Genomic DNA, 16533 nt, shown 5'->3' with positions numbered 1-16533 from the left:
TTCGAAAGAGAACCCTAGATTCTGAAAATAATCCTCCTCGAAACAACTACTTGAGATTGACGCAAGGTTAAAGATTAGGGCTATTTATCGTTGTTGTTGTTGAGATCAAAAGACAGAGTTGAGGAGACGAAGATTTTCTTCGAAATCAAAAGACAGTTGAGGAAACGACGATGAATTTTTTTTTATTCTCCTGATGGTCGTCATTGAGAAATAGAATCCACGGACCCGAATCATTCTAACCAAGGCCCAGAACTACTCCCGATAAAAAGAAAAATAAACAAAATCTGACGGTCACGAATTACTCTCCCAATCCAACGTTGGTCTTTATCCACGACATAACCACCGTATTTCCTTAATGAAGAGATATGGAAAAAATTATGGTGTAGTTAGTACCTTCGTATATTATCATTGATTAGGCTTCTGATATAATGAATCATTGTTTTGTCATCTACTGTATTAAAGAAAATAGAAAAAGAAATGTTGGGATAACAATGAGTACGCTAATTCTGTAAAGAGCACTTATGTGAAGAAGGAAAATAACATTAGTTGGTCCTTTAGGGTCTGTTTGGCAGCTTGGATACAAAATACTTTGTCCAGGTTAAAAAATTCTTTGGTTTATCCAAGACTATCATGGCATTGGTTATTTTAAATGGTGTTTGTTTTCCATTGTGGGTTAGTGTAGTATGTTGTTTGTCAAAAGACTTGTATACAAGCTGAATTAATTAATTGAAAAGAAAATAAAAAATTAAACCATATAATTATCTAGTTTTGAGCATACAAAATATTTAAATAAAAAAATTAGTTATAAAAGTAACTGTCTAACCCAGGAAAGGATTAAGGTATTCCAGGTTTTACATGGAATTCCAAAACTCCACCTTTTTAGCCTCCTAAAATTTAGGTAGGATATACTATCCTTATCTTGATATGGAATAAGCACCCACACAAACACAATATACAGTTATTTAAAAGATAACCCAACCTAGGTTAGGATATCAAGGCTACCAAACACCACCTTAGTTTTGTTGAAAAGATAAGATACGAAAGAGTTGGGTCAACAACCATTCCTAATTCATATGAACGTGTTTCTTTGTTTCTATAAAACTACTCCCACATACACCGAGCAGCAACTAACCTCTCTAAATTTCATTAACAGATATCATGTTCAAGTTACTAATTTCTTTGGAAATTCCATATCCATTCGCTAAATGTGATCCTACATCCAGTTTCATAACACACCTTGTGTGCTACTGTACCCAAGTTCCCAATCTTATCTTGTCCCTGGGGAGAAATAAACTCTTCGCGTTTTCTATGCGAATCATGAATGTGCAAAATCTACGGGGTTTTGACAACGACTCGAGAACAAAGATACGTGGAACCAAAACCGACATTAGATGCGAAATGGGTGGTTCAGGGTCTGCATTCACCGTTGACACACACCGCGTTCAACAAGACTCAACGTGCAGTGCACCCATGGAAGTAAACCCTAAACCCTTGCCTCAAATCTTCCTTCCTTGAAAACATTTTCTCTTTACACGGAAATATCAATCTTTTCCCTCCCTAAAAATCAAATTAAAACCGCGTAATCTGATAATTCAATACCGATTAAAAGTTTGAAAAATCTAACATCAAATGGCCATTTACTGAGCAATGGCAAATCTCAACCTGATTTTTTGCCGTGTTTGGGTCATTAAACGCACTCCATTACTGGTTAATAGTCTTTGTTAAACTATTGTAGATCCGAGTTTATACCGGCATATTAAAAGTTGGGTCCTATTTTCCAATTAAAATAGATAATCAACTGAAACTGAATTAGTTTGTCATCATTTTCTTCAATACCATATTTAGTTAATAAATTCTTTCTTTATGTGTTTTTTCTGTTTTATCTTTATATTCTTAAAGACCCGTTCTTGATAAAGACTGAACCTTGACCTATTGTTGTTTTTACCTTTTCAAATTCTGAGCTTTCAGCACTGAAAATTCCAAATTTCTTTATCTGGTTTTCTTTCCATATCCAAGATTTTCCATAGTTATTGTTTCTTCCTCTCCTTCTCTGTGAAGAAATTTCCATAAATTCTCAGATTCTAGTTACACATAGACAGATTCTGGTATTAGATAAAGATGGGTGGTTGTTTAAGTAAGAACAAGGTTACAAAACCTAACAAGAATAACAAGGTTATGGGATCAGAAATTAATAAAGGGTATCAAATTCAGCAGCAATCAAAACCTAGAATTCAAGAACCCATTATTCACATCTCTAAATCTCCCGTTGCAGAGATTCTTCCAATGCCTCCTCCTCCTTCCCAAGCACACCCACAGCCTGCAGCACCAGCACAACCACAGCCTGCAGCAGCAGAACAGCCACGGCCTCAACCACAGGCGCAGACCCAGCAATGTCCACCACCATTAAAACCTGCAACAGTAAACCCATTAAAAATACCTATTCAAGGACCAGAAACAATTCTGGGGAAGCCGTATGAAGACACTAAGAAACTGTATACACTTGGGAAAGAATTAGGTAGAGGTCAATTTGGGATAACTTATCTTTGTACTGAAATATCAACAGGGCAATCTTATGCTTGCAAATCTATATTGAAGAGGAAGCTTGTTAAAGTTAGTGATAAAGAAGATATAAGGAGAGAAATTCAGATTATGCAACATTTAACAGGTCAACAGAATATTGTTGAATTTAAAGGAGCTTATGAAGATCAACAATCTGTTCATCTTGTTATGGAACTTTGTGAAGGTGGAGAGCTTTTTGATAGAATTATTGCTCAAGGTCATTACTCTGAAAGAGCTGCAGCAGCTATTTGTAGGTCAATTGTAAGTGTTGTGAATATTTGCCATTTCATGGGTGTTATGCATCGTGACTTGAAACCAGAAAATTTCTTGCTCTCTAGTAAGGATGAAGGTGCATTATTGAAGGCTACTGATTTTGGGTTGTCTGTCTTTATTGAAGAAGGTACTTATCTACCACAAGTTGTGTTCTTCATTTTTTTGTTCATGTGCATTAGAGTTAAAAATTACATTTTGATGGCCATTGATTACTTGACATTTTGTTTCTGCGTTTTAGATGTTTAAGCAACTAAGTAATCTAGATTCTTGTTGTATTTGTAAGTTAGAGTGTGAATCTTTCTAATTGCATTGGGATTAGTGAGCGACAATTATACTTAATGCCACTTCCTTCACTTATTTGAACCTGATTGCTACTTCGCTATGATAGGTTATAAATGAGAAAATATATTAGAAATAAATTGATGGCGGTTGATGGCTCTAAAGAATAAAGGCTATGCCAGAGATTCAGAGTTAAAGGCTTAGAAGTTTAAGCGTTAAGCCATTACAAGGAACGTTCCCAACATTCTGGGATGTGTATCCCTGTTAACTGAATATGTCTTTCATTTTTTCATATAATCTTCCTCCTCATTTAGAAGAAAAGCAAATTATAAGGAGTTGGGTGACAAGAAAAGCTAGAAGAGATTGAGATTCGTATGCTGTATATTGCAGTAGAACTTCTTTGCTAGCCTCTAGCACTATATTTGCTCGTTAAGAATTCGTGTAGTAGGAATTGGTGTTAATTCTTGTGCGTGTTCTAACGAAGCGTATTTGATATGTTTTTTTTATATGATGTATCATTTACTAGTTAATTGACCTGTTACGAAACTGGTGCAGGCATGGTTTATCGGGATATCGTGGGCAGTGCCTATTATGTTGCTCCTGAAGTATTAAAGCGTAAATATGGTAAAGAAATCGATGTTTGGAGTGCAGGGGTCATGTTGTATATTCTTCTCAGTGGAGTACCTCCTTTTTGGGCAGGTAATGAGCAAAATGATTTGGGCCAATTTGTTCCTAGTGTGTGTTTTTCTTTTTTTTTTTTTTTTTGTGGCAAAACAAATTTAAAAGTCACCACCAGTTTAAAAATAGGAGATATTTATGTCTTCCAATGCCTTGCTTGCAGAAAATGAAAAGGGAGTATTTGAAGCTATTTTATTAGGAGAAATTGACTTTGCAAGTGCTCCATGGCCTACAATATCGAATAGTGCCAAAGATTTGGTTTCAAAGATGCTGACGCAGGATCCAAAAAAGCGGATTACTGCTGCAGAAGTTCTTGGTATGTTCCTTCTCTTCATAGTTTTCGTTTGTTGCGTTCGGTGCTGTTCGTTTCTTTTTGAGTTCATGTTAAATTGGTGTCCTTGTATTAGATTCATCTAACTGTTAACCCTCTGCTATTTATGACCGGTTGATCAATGGTTCAGAACACCCATGGATGAGAGAAGGTGGAGAGGCATCAGACCAACCAATAAACAGTGCAGTTCTGAAAAGGATGAAGCAATTTAGAGCGATGAACAAGCTCAAGAAACTTGCACTGAAGGTAGGATATCAAACTAAATGCACCTTCTGTACTTTTCTTGGATAGTTGATGTTAATGAATTAAAGTATGGCATTTTCATATTAATCGGAATTTATTTGAAAAGGTCATCGCTGAGAACCTTTCCGAGGAAGATATCAAAGGCTTAAAACAAATGTTCAAAAACATCGACACTGATGAGAGTGGCACAATCACCTATGAAGAACTGAAAACGGGTTTAGCTAAACTTGGTTCCAAGCTATCTGAAATTGAAGTCAAGCAACTCATGGATGCTGTAAGATATAAAGTTTGTTCATTTTAACTTATTTATGCTCCTCCATTTAGAGTCAGATGGCATTTGTGGGTTAACATGTATCTTCTTATTTTAGGCTGATGTTGATGGAAACGGGACAATTGATTATATCGAGTTTGTAAGCGCAACTATGCACAGACACCGGCTAGAAAGAGATGAATATCTGTACAAAGCCTTTCAATTTTTTGATAAAGATAAGAGCGGGTCAGTATGCTAATTTTTCGTCTATCTGTGAACCTAACATTCCAATTCTATCTAGTACTAGCCATGACTGCTTAATGCTTTCTGAATTACATTTTACTCATATCCCATTGGGAACTTTTCGTCTTGACTGTTGGTCTCTCTTGTATAAGTGGAATTTGCTAATCTATCTGTTTCCTCTGTTCTATAACAGTTTTATTACAGTAGATGAATTGGAAGTTGCAATGAAGGATTATGGGATGGGTGACGAAGGAAGCATTAAAGAAATAATATCAGAAGTGGATACAGATAATGTAAGTTCAATTTTCATGATTAAAATTGTAGTGTTGCCTATAATTTGTGTCGTGGAAAGTATTGATGATTTTAAACTTCAGGATGGGAAGATCAACTACGACGAGTTTTGTGCGATGATGAGAAGTGGAGGGCCACAGACAAAGCTCTTCTAGGTGCACTGATGGCCATTTTTCGTTTTTTCGGGTTTCCATGATGTCTTCACTAGTTTATGATTTCAGCATAAGGGACTCCATGACCTGTTAGGAAGGATGGTCTTAGAGGACCTGGAGAAGTCTTACTGTAGGTCTTAATTACGTGCAATTCGTATTTCTCAAGTTGGGCAACAACTCTCTATCATCAAAATGAAATGTCAATTTGAGAATAAAAAGGCGCCAATTTTAGGCAGTTTATAAGAGTTCTGATTAGCTGCAATTTTTGTGCATATCTAGTGTTCTTTTCCAGAGGAACTTTGCCTCTGGTTTCTCATGTCTAATTATGATTGAATGCAAACAATCAACATGCACAACAAAATTGTTGACCAGTTGGGATTTGGTTCTAGTGCAATGTCAGTTTCCATCGGCTAGAATGAGAAGAGTTTCACATGAATCACCAACAACCATGTTATTATTATCAATGCACATACACTGTCACCACCATACATAAGCGTACATCGTATCATCATTTACGATACCCATCATTGACAGAAGGAAACCTAAACTAAAAGGTGATTATGTGCTGCAAGCACTAAAGTCACCATCTACATAACCAAACCATGACTAGTTCACTCTAGAGCCAAACACGCCAGTAAAACCTTTTCATGCACTAGAGTGGTGTTTGTTCGCAACACTACAATGCTTTCTGATCTCACCCTTAGTACCAGTAAGAGGGTTATTTTCAGAAAGAATGGTAATGGCTCTTGAAAACTCCTTGGACCAGTAGTCTGCACTCTTTGCCATTTTCTTTACATACGGCTTAGTCCTGGGATCTGTAGCTAGCAGGTGGTCCACTATGAGCAAACCCTTGTTATCCAATATGTTCCTGTAGTAATTATTGTCCAGGATCATGGGTGTGCCACGGTCGTTCCTCACGTACTGAACGGCCTTTGGATCGGGAATTGCATCAGGGCATTTGTGGAGCATGTGTTCAACATGGTCAGGGTTGATTTCAGGGGACACCTCTGGGTACAAACGATGCACTAATTTGACACAGTGAGTCCTTCCCACACTGTGAGCACCTGTATAGGATGTATCAGATTAGTACATAACAACATATCTACCTAGATAAATTGAATTGACCAAATAATATAAGTACCTAACAAGGCGACGAGCCCAGGGGTATTAATACCCATGGAGGAAAATCTGTCAAGAACAACGGAGATGCTTTCGTTGTGATCGGGGAGGTACTGCTCGAGGATTTGTGCACGGCTCTTCCTACCATCTCTTCTTCCTGTTTTTAGAGGGATCTGTGGACCTCCAAGCTGAAAACAAACACAATTTCAGATGAAAAAAAATTAGCATTGACTAGCCAGTACACAGAAGAAAAGTGGGAAATTCAATGTTGAAATCAAAATCATATGAAGTAAACCATCAAAACCGTTCTAAAATCCTGATCTAAAATTGCAACATGCATACCCAAGTTATGACTGAAACTTTATAAAAGAACTGCAAATGAAGATAAATCTAGGGAGAAAGAAAGTGAGAAAGTAATTACTGCAACAATGCCATCTCTAGCAGACAAGACAAGGATATCTGCACAAGAAACGACTCGAGGGCACTCTCTTTCAACAGCTTCTTTGATGGTGTCAAGGTATCTGAAGTTTCTTAGCCCAAAACTTCTATCAGTCTCCTTCTCAGACAATTCCTTCTTTGTTGAATCAAGCAGAAGTGAAGCATCACAAGACTACACATAAACCCACAAATGAAAAGTAACACTACATATCAGATTGATCAAACAAGAACAAAGAAAAAGAAAATGAAACAAAAATTTAAGCCAACTCTTTGCTCACTTCAACAGCACAGTCGTGGAAAAGGTTTCTCAACCATGAAAATGCAGTGTTTTTGTGACGTTTGTAGAGAAGCTTGACTTGTTCTTTGATGATGTCTTCAGCTTGAGGACATGAATCTTTGTAAAAGTTCATAACAAGTCCTGGGTTTTCTTCATTTTTCTCATTATTGTCTGCAAAAGCAGATACTTGCAGAGCTAAAGTTGACAAAGCAAACAAGAAGAGAACTTTGGAGGAAACCATTTTTTTTCTTCTTTTCTTGCTTTCAGTCTCTACACGACCACGGTTCTTAAATAATGTAAGGGAGATGGGAAATAAACAATTAAAGTAAAAATATTGGAAAATGTGAAATGTGGATTGGAGATTCTGATCCCATTACTGTTACATACTTACATTTGTTTACACCTAGCTATTTATTTTACTTTTCTTTTGGGTGAAGTGATGAGATATGTAACACCAAAAATAGTTGACTCGGTTTGATAGCAAGTTCAGTTGCAACCCGTGGGGAGTGCATGGAGCCATATCGGATGGTTAGAGCATCTCCGACTCCCCGTCCAATTATCGGGAAAGAAAAAATATTTTTCAGTATCAAATACTGTATGATTCTAGATTTATTTGTAGAATTTCATTTCTAGTATGATCAGATATTTTCTTATTAATTTATTGAGAAAGTTAAATTTTAAGCATTAAAGATAACTTTAATATCAAAGTATCTTATTTGAAAAATCTCAGTAAGCGGAGCTCTGAACAATATAACACTGTTGATATAATTATGCTCTTAATCTAACTATCTGTATTGCTTTTCTCGTAAACCATGGCACTGGCAGCAAGAGAAAGTAAAATGACGCAATTGCACCTTAATAGTTTGATGATGGCTGCAGTTTGAAATTCGTCGACACTTCCTGTTCTAATCAATCTAACTAGACTAGATAACAAAAGGTCTCCAGTGCCAAATGAGCAAGACGCGACGAAAGTCAAGAATTGTAATAAGATTATATTATAAACAAGATTCCTCGTTATGATTTAATTATCCTTAAGTAGATTCTTAACTGCGGGCAATTGCCTAGTTGCTGACAGTTTCTAATTTCTAATTCGATTGTTATGGCTTCCACGCATTTCTTACACGACTACGACCCATATGATGCTGTCACAGAGAGTAGTAATAATGGTGCTTACTGCAAAATAAACAATTTTTAGGAGTGATTTTAGCGTTTAAGGTTTCAACGGTAATAACCACTCAGCTTAACTATGAAGTCATATTAATTTAACCTGCCTTCTGGTTCAGCAATAATGACACTCACGTGGATGAATGGAAATAATTGAGTGCATCCAAATATGATAGTACTCCTCGATATCGAGCCATTTCTAGAATAATGATGGATAGTACTTCAAATGGTGTAAGGTAATACTACTAAATATATATATCCAAGTTTTAGCTCTTATCATAACTTAGAAAACCTACCGGAAAAGAGCATATATCTAGAAATGTAGAGAGGTAATCCAAGTGGGTGGGTATGTTAATTGTCCATTTATTAGGCTTGTCCTTGAGCATCTTTTAAGAGACTAATCATGATTCCCAACCGATCTTACCTAGTCAGTTGCACCTATACTATATATATCAGATGAAAGAATCACTTTGTTTTTTCTCGACTCAGATGAAACCACTCACCATTGTAGCTAAGTTGAAAAGGCAAACAAGGCATTGAACACTAAACATTTTCGACTTGAATATGATGACTACAATCTTTTCACCCACTGCGCCATCTTGAACATTTGGCCACTTGAACAATACCCACAAAAAGTTTAGGGCAAGTTGTCAGTGACTCGGTAGACGTATTAAACGATGGAAAACCTTTAGTGGCAACAAGAATAAACATCTAACTATCAAGTCAGTCTTGTCTTGTGGATTTTACCTCGGTGGTTATTTACTGGCGGCTAAGGGGGTGTTGTGTAATTTTCTTTAAATAATTACTCCGTGACCATCATCACCGACAGTCTTCTTCACACGACTCATGAGTGCACAACTGAGCTTCTGTTTTACTTCTTCTGTGACACAGAGTTGAATGCGGGAGGGAGCCACCAGCATAGTTATCTTCTTTAGATTTTTGTAAGGCGACCCCCACCTGTATTATGAGTGTGTGACACGAATATAGTAGCATCATCATGCAGGACACGGACCGCTCCGATGTGAACCACCAACCACGCCCGATCCTTTTTTTTTTTTTTTTTTCTTGCGAGGATATGATTGATTCTTTCACTCTCTGCCTATGTCAGAATCTGTACTGGTAAAAGCGTGCTTGACTGAAAACAAAAAACCGATTGGTGAGTTGATCGTAGAGGTAGCTATGGTGTCGACTTGCCCAGTCACGGTTTTCAGAGCAAAAGGAGAACCTTTTCATCCATGTGAGTGAAAACTTATCGCTATAATTTTCTACTCTATATTCAATTCTGGGATACACTTGATTTTCTCTTTATTTGTCTGTCCCCTCGACTCAGTGATGGTTGGCACTGATGTTCGATTAGAAGTGTCCCAGAAGTGTAAAAGAAAATGGTAACCGGATATGCAACAGTTGTCTTCTTGAATAATATTGAAGTCGACAGCAACATTGAATTGAAGGAAATGAACGATGCAAAGAGGTCAACACACCATTAAATTATTAGCACAAAATAGAAGAAAAGAAACGTACAGATAGTGATATAATCAGTTTAGAGTCTGGATTGTTGAAAGGATAGCCCTGAGAAAGCTAAAATCCAAAGGTGGACCACGCTGGATCGTGACCTTTCACTGTTAACCAAATTGGAAACGTGAAAGAAACTATTTCAATAATTTGCTGATCTGTGGATCTGGCTGCAAATGTGACTCTCAAACAAACTCTTTCTGCACATCCAACTAATCCAAACCTAACATTTAAGAGTCGCTACTTAATTAGTGATCACAAGCATTATAACAACTCTTTTTGTTTCCCTAAAAACATTATCATTTTCTTGGACCCTGGAAACAACAATCCTAAAGATGGGTCGTATCCTTGGTTATGAAGGATATTCTACGAGTAAATTCAGAAGTTGTTGCAACAAAAAAGATCAAAATTTTCTGATATTACAAGAGGCAAAGCTTCATCCTACATCTGAAGTTGTGTACATCTTACATCTGCAACAAGATGGCGGATGTGAGGTCCATACCATTTCACTCTCTCGATGTGTTGCACTGAAACCTTCCAATGGTTACCTAAAAGGGGATGAAAACAGATTTGCAATTAGTTTTTTGAACAGTTACTTGCAACTAGATTATCGCGTAATCCTGGTCTTTCTTGCGAATGAACGCACTAGAATAAACATAAAATCAACTAATTGGAAGTGGATTTGTCTGCACAGGTAGTATTAAGGCAAATATAGTGATGTCCATACCTTCGGAAATACCAATGTCACTAATTGACTTTGCTACGTATTCTGACCAAGAAGTCTCCTCCGAATCCTTCACATTCCCATGGACATGCAACATCCCTCCTTCGATCCTGCGGATTAAGACAATTAGTATGTCCAAATGCAGTCATTTCGATGTCTTAGTATTATCAAGGGGATACACTAACCTCAATGCCCTAACAGCAGTAATCCAACTCGCCTCACTAGTAGGCAGTAAACCAAGACTGACACGGTCAGCAACCCTCTGCAAGAACAACCAGTAAGTACCTACTGGGAATAGGTGAAGGGGAAGGAAGTTGATGAATGGCATTGGGCCAGACTACAACGAAAAAAGTTTAAGCTAACTAAATAAAGGGCAAACATGAGATGCATACTTTAGGTGTTGTGACCTGGTTATCTCCCTCGAGTATGATACACCGATCGGCCACTGAATTTAATTGAACATTACGCCGTAGGGCTTCAATAGCATGGGGATTCCACTCGCAGGCATAAACCTGTTTTGCCTTGGCTCTGGTTCACAAATAGTCATTCCCAAGGTTCAATATCTCTGTCAACTGTGGTTGCATGTCAAATTCAAAACTGTAAATTTTAAAGGAGCTTCCAAGAGCTATACCCAACGAGAAATGGCAGCACAAAGTATCCAATTCCAGCAAACAGGTCCACAATAACTTCATCCTTGCAGTCCAGACGAGCCACACGAAGCTTCTCCGAAAGATTTCCCCACGAAAACATGCACTTAGTCACATCAAAAGAATACAGGATTCCGTTTTCACGATGATCTACCCAACCACTGTCTCCCACAAGGATCTCCAAAGTACTATCCCTTGTTCCAGTTAGAACAATTCGACCCTACAAGTTGCACAAAATCATACGAGTCATCAGAAAACAGCAGAATCAATTTTGACGGATTATAGCATACACAACCTCACTCCAGATGGCCTAATCATACTCTCAATAACCTTCAGCCAGAATCAAGTTTCAATCACAATGTTTTTCCTGTATAGCTTGAATGAAGTATTAACAACATAATGTCATAATCCATTTCGCAAATTAACTTATAACTACACTCTTCACGACAAGAATATGTTGGATTTGGGGCTTTAAAGGCTTTAAACAGCCAGTTGAACCTAAAGATAGCATAACACAATAAATCACAATAAAAAGTTGTAGAACACAAATAGGGAAATTATGTCGTGCAACAATGAACGGTCAATCTAAGTTTTGAGGGGGTTTACTTGACGAGCAAGGCGACGTGTACCAATTGCTTTAGCAATTGTAAGCCAAAGCTCCTCCCCCAGTGACTCCCACAGTTGATCCTTGAATGATGTAACTGGAAGTACCACAATATCCCCCAGTCGTTCCCATCTGAAAAGAAAGTTGTTACTTGCAACTGTAATACACATGAAAACTAGCAGAGTGAAAGAACTATAATACGCGAAAACTACCACTTAAATAAAATAGACATCGATCCACCTTTTGCTAACCAACTACACCTGGAGGAACGTAATTTAAACAAACTGAAAGTTATTAGAGACCAACCTTGTAGGTATCTGCTCCAGCAAGTTCTCTGGTAACCCCCTGTGATTTATCAAAGAACCAACAGCTTCAACCATTATCTTCTGGGGAGATTTTGGTGTTTTTCGGATACTAGCTACTTCATCTATAACTATAGAGCCACCATATACCAACAGAAGATTTAATGCAGCTGGACAAGAAACATCATTTATGGATATCCTCTCATCCTTAGCTGGTTCCGAAGGATGAACGCCATCAATAAAATCAATTCCATCTATCAAAGCCTGCTTTCTTTTGTTAACAAATAAAGTATAGAACTTTATAGTAACAGGTAAACAAATATGAAGGCCATCTTCACAAGAATAAACCTTTCTTCCAAGATCTAGCCACCCAAACTTTTTTACCATGTCCTTCGCTAACTTAGCATATTTTCTTTCGAGCTGAAGAACCCAGTGTTTAGAACTAGCGTGTGCTTCAGCATTGTCGATTAAATTAGAAGCTTTGTCCGAAATCTGTACATCACTACTTGTGCCTAGTGGGTTACTGTTATTACTCTCTGTTACTACTTTATTCCCTTGTTTCACACGGTATTGCTCTGTATCGGAACTCATAATACTACCATGTGAAGATGTAAATGGTAGCAAGCTCATTTTCATTGGCTCACTAAACTTTGTCCCAAATGCATAACATGATGCCCCACCACCGACGATAACAAGATCATCACCGACAACATTAACTGTACTACGAACAAGGAGGTCCTTGCCGACAGAATTCAGTGTCACATGCTTCCATAAACCAAGATGCAAATCAAGTAGTGCGACCTCTTCAAAATGTTGCTTGACAGGACATCCCCCAACAATGCCAAGAAAATGCTTATAGACAAACATAGAATGAGAGAACCTGGGTGATGGGGTTCTCCCTGCTGTCTTCTTCTTCATCCACATGCTTGTTTTAGTGTCAAAACTGTAAAGGTCTCCTAATGCTTTTTCACCATCATATCCACCAAACATTAACAACTGAAACCCATTTGAGACCATTGAATGGGAATGACGAGCAGATGGTAGTTCCCCCTGGATGCTTACCTCACTCCACTGCAGTTTTTCCACATCCAAAACATGCATGGAAGAATATATTGTTTCATTGTTAAGACCACCAAATACATATATGTTTGAACCTACAACTGCAGCTGCATGACGGTGCCTGTGTAACATAATTTAATTAGTTTTCAATTAATAAAAGTGAATGAGGAACAACTACAGTACTGAACTGAAAGGTGGAAGGATATATGAGATGGTATAGTAACTAGTAAACGTTTAAAGTTCAAATGACTTTCAGTCATAACCCGAAGATGGCAAACCGGTTAGTAAATGAAAATTGACAGTCTAATATCTTATTGGGGAAGAATTTGTTGGAACTAAATCATATGACAATGAAAGTATTAAAAGTCACCTAGGATGGAACGTACTGCCTGTACACTCCAGCAATCTCCATTCGCTCTTAGCTGTATTTAAGACCCACACCTCATCAAGAATTTTTGTAGGATCTTCCCTTCCTCCAATAACAAAAATACATTCCCCAACTACCAAAGATGTGTGACCCAAGCGTGGAGAAGGAGATCCATCAATGTTTATTGCCTTCAAATTACCAGTTTGGGTATCCAGAATTAGAGTATCGTTTCTTCGAGCATGTCTTCCTACACCACCAAAACCACCAAATACCAGAACTTCATTCAGGTGTATGTTATTTAGAGCACACATGGAGTGACCCCATACAAAAAGCTTGTCAACTGGTTCTCCAGTAATTGTCATCTTGGAAACAGAAATGCTGCAAGGAGTATCTCTCGGTAATCCTGCCAAAAAAAAACTTCAGATTGTCTTTTCGGGAAAGGTAATCTATCTAGACACACTAGCTGAGCAAAACTGAAATGATACAGATAAATGAGTGGCATTTTAGTATTTGCAGTCACCGCCGGAGTTACAGGAAAATCTACACCACTGAAAATGAAATTTTCTGGTCCGTAGAAGTAAGTTCCTAATCTTCTCAACCAGCATGTCCCTTCTCTAAGTTACAGGCATTTCAGGCAGCTAGTTGACGATCAGAAATTTTGTTTGGAAACAACGAAATAAGCATGCATTATGGTAACCAATCCAAACCACAAACATTGCTTACATTTTTTCTTTTTTAAAAGGGCTACTAAAACCATAAGGCTCTTTTTCATCGAGGAGAATAATTGCACCAGATCGTACATAATATGCTGGATCCGCAAAGTTGCGTAAAGGTTGGACAGTTTCCATGGTCACTTGATTATTCTAGGAATACAATCTAACATCTAATAATTTTCATTTCCATTTATAATTCATATGAAGCTCCATTCCACCTAGTTATTTTTCACTCCAAGCAATTCAAACAACATAAAGCAAACCACCTTGGATAACTAATATAATTACCTGAATGATCATCAAGTCCTGCTTCCCCAGAATTGGCACCACCATCAACTATGGATTCAGCCAACTCAAAATTCTCAGAATTCCTTTCCTGGCAATTATCCATCATCTCTTCATCTTCATTCCCACAATCTCGATTACACAAAAACTTGCTCTCCAACACCAGTAAAAACCCATCAGTTCTCTTTCTATTAAGTTCCATTTTATCATTAGCAGTCTTAACAAGAAACCTAACATAATCAGGAGAAACTAATATCTTCCCAATTGAACCTATAGGAACTTCTAACCTAATTGAACATCTAATAGCAATAATCACACGTTTTTGAACACTAGTAATACCTGATTCTCTAAATCCACAAGATATCGCCGTTGAAACAAGTGATTGAGCTGATGATATATCTTTACATTCAACAGCAAGTATAAAAGGCTCAAACCTGAAAACAAGTTCACCTTCTTCTTGAGTAGTCTGAATGGTTGTTGAGTCTGGGAAGAGAAGGTTAATAACTGAGTCAGGATCAACTGGTTCATGGGAAATTAGAATCCATGAACCCCCTTTAGCTTTCTTCTTACTGGTGTTGGTAATGCTGGGAGGAGGTTGTGAGAGAATTGAAATACGACCAGAACAAGAACTGGTACTGAAGTAAGAAGGGTGCAAATTTAGGGTTTTGAGAAGTGGAATTATAGGTTCGTCTATTGTTCCTTTGGGTGATTTGTCGATCTCAGTCGAAGCCATTTCTGCAAGTGTGGATGCTTTTCTCTTCTCGAACTCCATCTCTCTCGGTCTCTCTGTGAAAGTAATACAGCTTAGCTAGTGAGGGTGAGGGTTTAGGCTCTTTGGTATTTGACTGCTTATTCTTTAGAGTTTTGCTCCCGGAAGGTACATGGCTCCGCTCCCTATCAAATTCATCTCAAAAGGTGCATCCAAGCCCAGGGTGCATGGGTGAGTCTGATTTTGCACACACTAATCAGATTTACGCGTTATCTTTGTCCATTTTTTTTTTTTCTTTTTTCTTTTTTTTATAAGCAGCAGCCTTCGAAAAGGTTAATGGTCCTCCTCAACAAAAGGCATAAGCCAAACAAGAGGGACATACTAATACATAGACGATTTGTTGTTTTTGCCCACTTAACTAGTTCATGAGCAACAAAATTACAAGTTCTAGGCTGAAAAGTAAAGATACAACCAATAAGAGAGGAAGCAAAAAATTGAATGTCTTTTAAAGATAGCATCAGTTTTAGGATTTCCATCAAATCGTCTAGAAGAAAATTGAGATATCAGGTCTTGAGCATCACTTTCAACAATGATATGAGTAAGCTTTAAGTCCACAGCTTTCTTTAACACAGCGCAGATAGCTCTAGCTTCAGCCTCTTCAGCAGATTCAACTTCAAAAACAATGGAAGCACAGAAAGAAGCTTTGTTGGAGAAGTCCCTCGTCACATGCCTGCACCATTGCCCTTACTAATGTCATCATAAGCTCCATCAATGTTGTATTTTATCCATCCAAAAGTTAGGGGCATCCAAGAGTCATTATGGGACATAGTATGACTAGGAGGGGGTTGGCTTTTAGTTTTGACAGTAAGAAGCATAGCCTTAGCCCCATGGATAACAGCAACATGATTCTCCTAAAGGTTTCTAAAAACTAAATTGTTCTTACAGTCCACAAAGAACACAAGATAGCAACAAACAGACAATGTCTATCAATAGGAATTCTGGAAACAGGGTCAATCAGCCAGAAATTCAACCAATCAATCATAGAAGTATAGAACTATCAGACAAAGCAGAAGTATTAGCACAGAAAGAAGCCAGACACCAGACATGACTAGCAAAGGAACAGAAAACAAGAGCATGCACGATATATTCATCAGGATCAGAACATCTATTACAAATAACACAATTCATAGGCATCCTAGTATGTAAGACGGTTTTAGCAGGCAAAACATTCCTAGAAGCTTTCCAAGTAAAGAGTTGAATACGATGAGGTATACGAAGTTTCCAAATGCACTTCCAAAGTTTATTACAATGGGA

At 37.7% G+C, this 16533-nt stretch overlaps 3 protein-coding genes across 5 annotated transcripts; 1 reads left to right on the top strand and 2 right to left on the bottom strand.

Annotated features, from left to right (window-relative positions):
* Window positions 1-1148: 1148 nt before the first annotated feature.
* LOC113287934 (calcium-dependent protein kinase 2-like) lies at window positions 1149-5571 on the top strand. Its single transcript, XM_026536822.1, has 8 exons — window positions 1149-2959; window positions 3667-3810; window positions 3953-4105; window positions 4251-4366; window positions 4470-4637; window positions 4732-4859; window positions 5050-5149; window positions 5231-5571. The coding sequence occupies exons 1-8, from the start codon at window positions 2119-2121 to the stop codon at window positions 5300-5302; spliced, it is 1722 nt and encodes a 573-aa protein (XP_026392607.1). The 5' UTR covers window positions 1149-2118; the 3' UTR covers window positions 5303-5571.
* A 153-nt stretch (window positions 5572-5724) lies between these two features.
* On the bottom strand, window positions 5725-7425 carry LOC113287935 (peroxidase 42-like). The gene is made up of 4 exons (XM_026536823.1): window positions 7135-7425; window positions 6840-7028; window positions 6441-6606; window positions 5725-6363 (listed from the first exon to the last, which is right to left on the bottom strand). Exons 1-4 carry the CDS (start codon window positions 7372-7374, stop codon window positions 5945-5947), a joined length of 1014 nt encoding a protein of 337 aa, XP_026392608.1. The 5' UTR covers window positions 7375-7425; the 3' UTR covers window positions 5725-5944.
* A 2355-nt stretch (window positions 7426-9780) lies between these two features.
* LOC113287932 (tRNA wybutosine-synthesizing protein 2/3/4-like) lies at window positions 9781-15355 on the bottom strand. 3 transcript variants are annotated; one of them, XM_026536820.1, is made up of 10 exons: window positions 14850-15355; window positions 14514-14664; window positions 13516-13915; window positions 12091-13266; window positions 11787-11916; window positions 11165-11400; window positions 10926-11061; window positions 10719-10795; window positions 10537-10643; window positions 9781-10357 (listed from the first exon to the last, which is right to left on the bottom strand). In XM_026536820.1, the coding sequence occupies exons 1-10, from the start codon at window positions 15036-15038 to the stop codon at window positions 10251-10253; spliced, it is 2709 nt and encodes a 902-aa protein (XP_026392605.1). In that variant the 5' UTR covers window positions 15039-15355; the 3' UTR covers window positions 9781-10250. The 3 variants fall into 3 exon arrangements, with proteins under 3 accessions (XP_026392605.1, XP_026392606.1, XP_026392604.1); XM_026536821.1 differs by having other exon boundaries at window positions 14514-14658; XM_026536819.1 differs by having other exon boundaries at window positions 14514-15355.
* Window positions 15356-16533: the final 1178 nt, after the last annotated feature.

The sequence above is a fragment of the Papaver somniferum genome, chromosome 6 (genome assembly GCF_003573695.1).
Source record: "Papaver somniferum cultivar HN1 chromosome 6, ASM357369v1, whole genome shotgun sequence".
Classification (NCBI taxonomy): Eukaryota; Viridiplantae; Streptophyta; class Magnoliopsida; order Ranunculales; family Papaveraceae; genus Papaver; species Papaver somniferum.
Note: the sequence above shows the minus strand (reverse complement) of the source record. Positions and strands in the feature narration are given on the sequence as shown.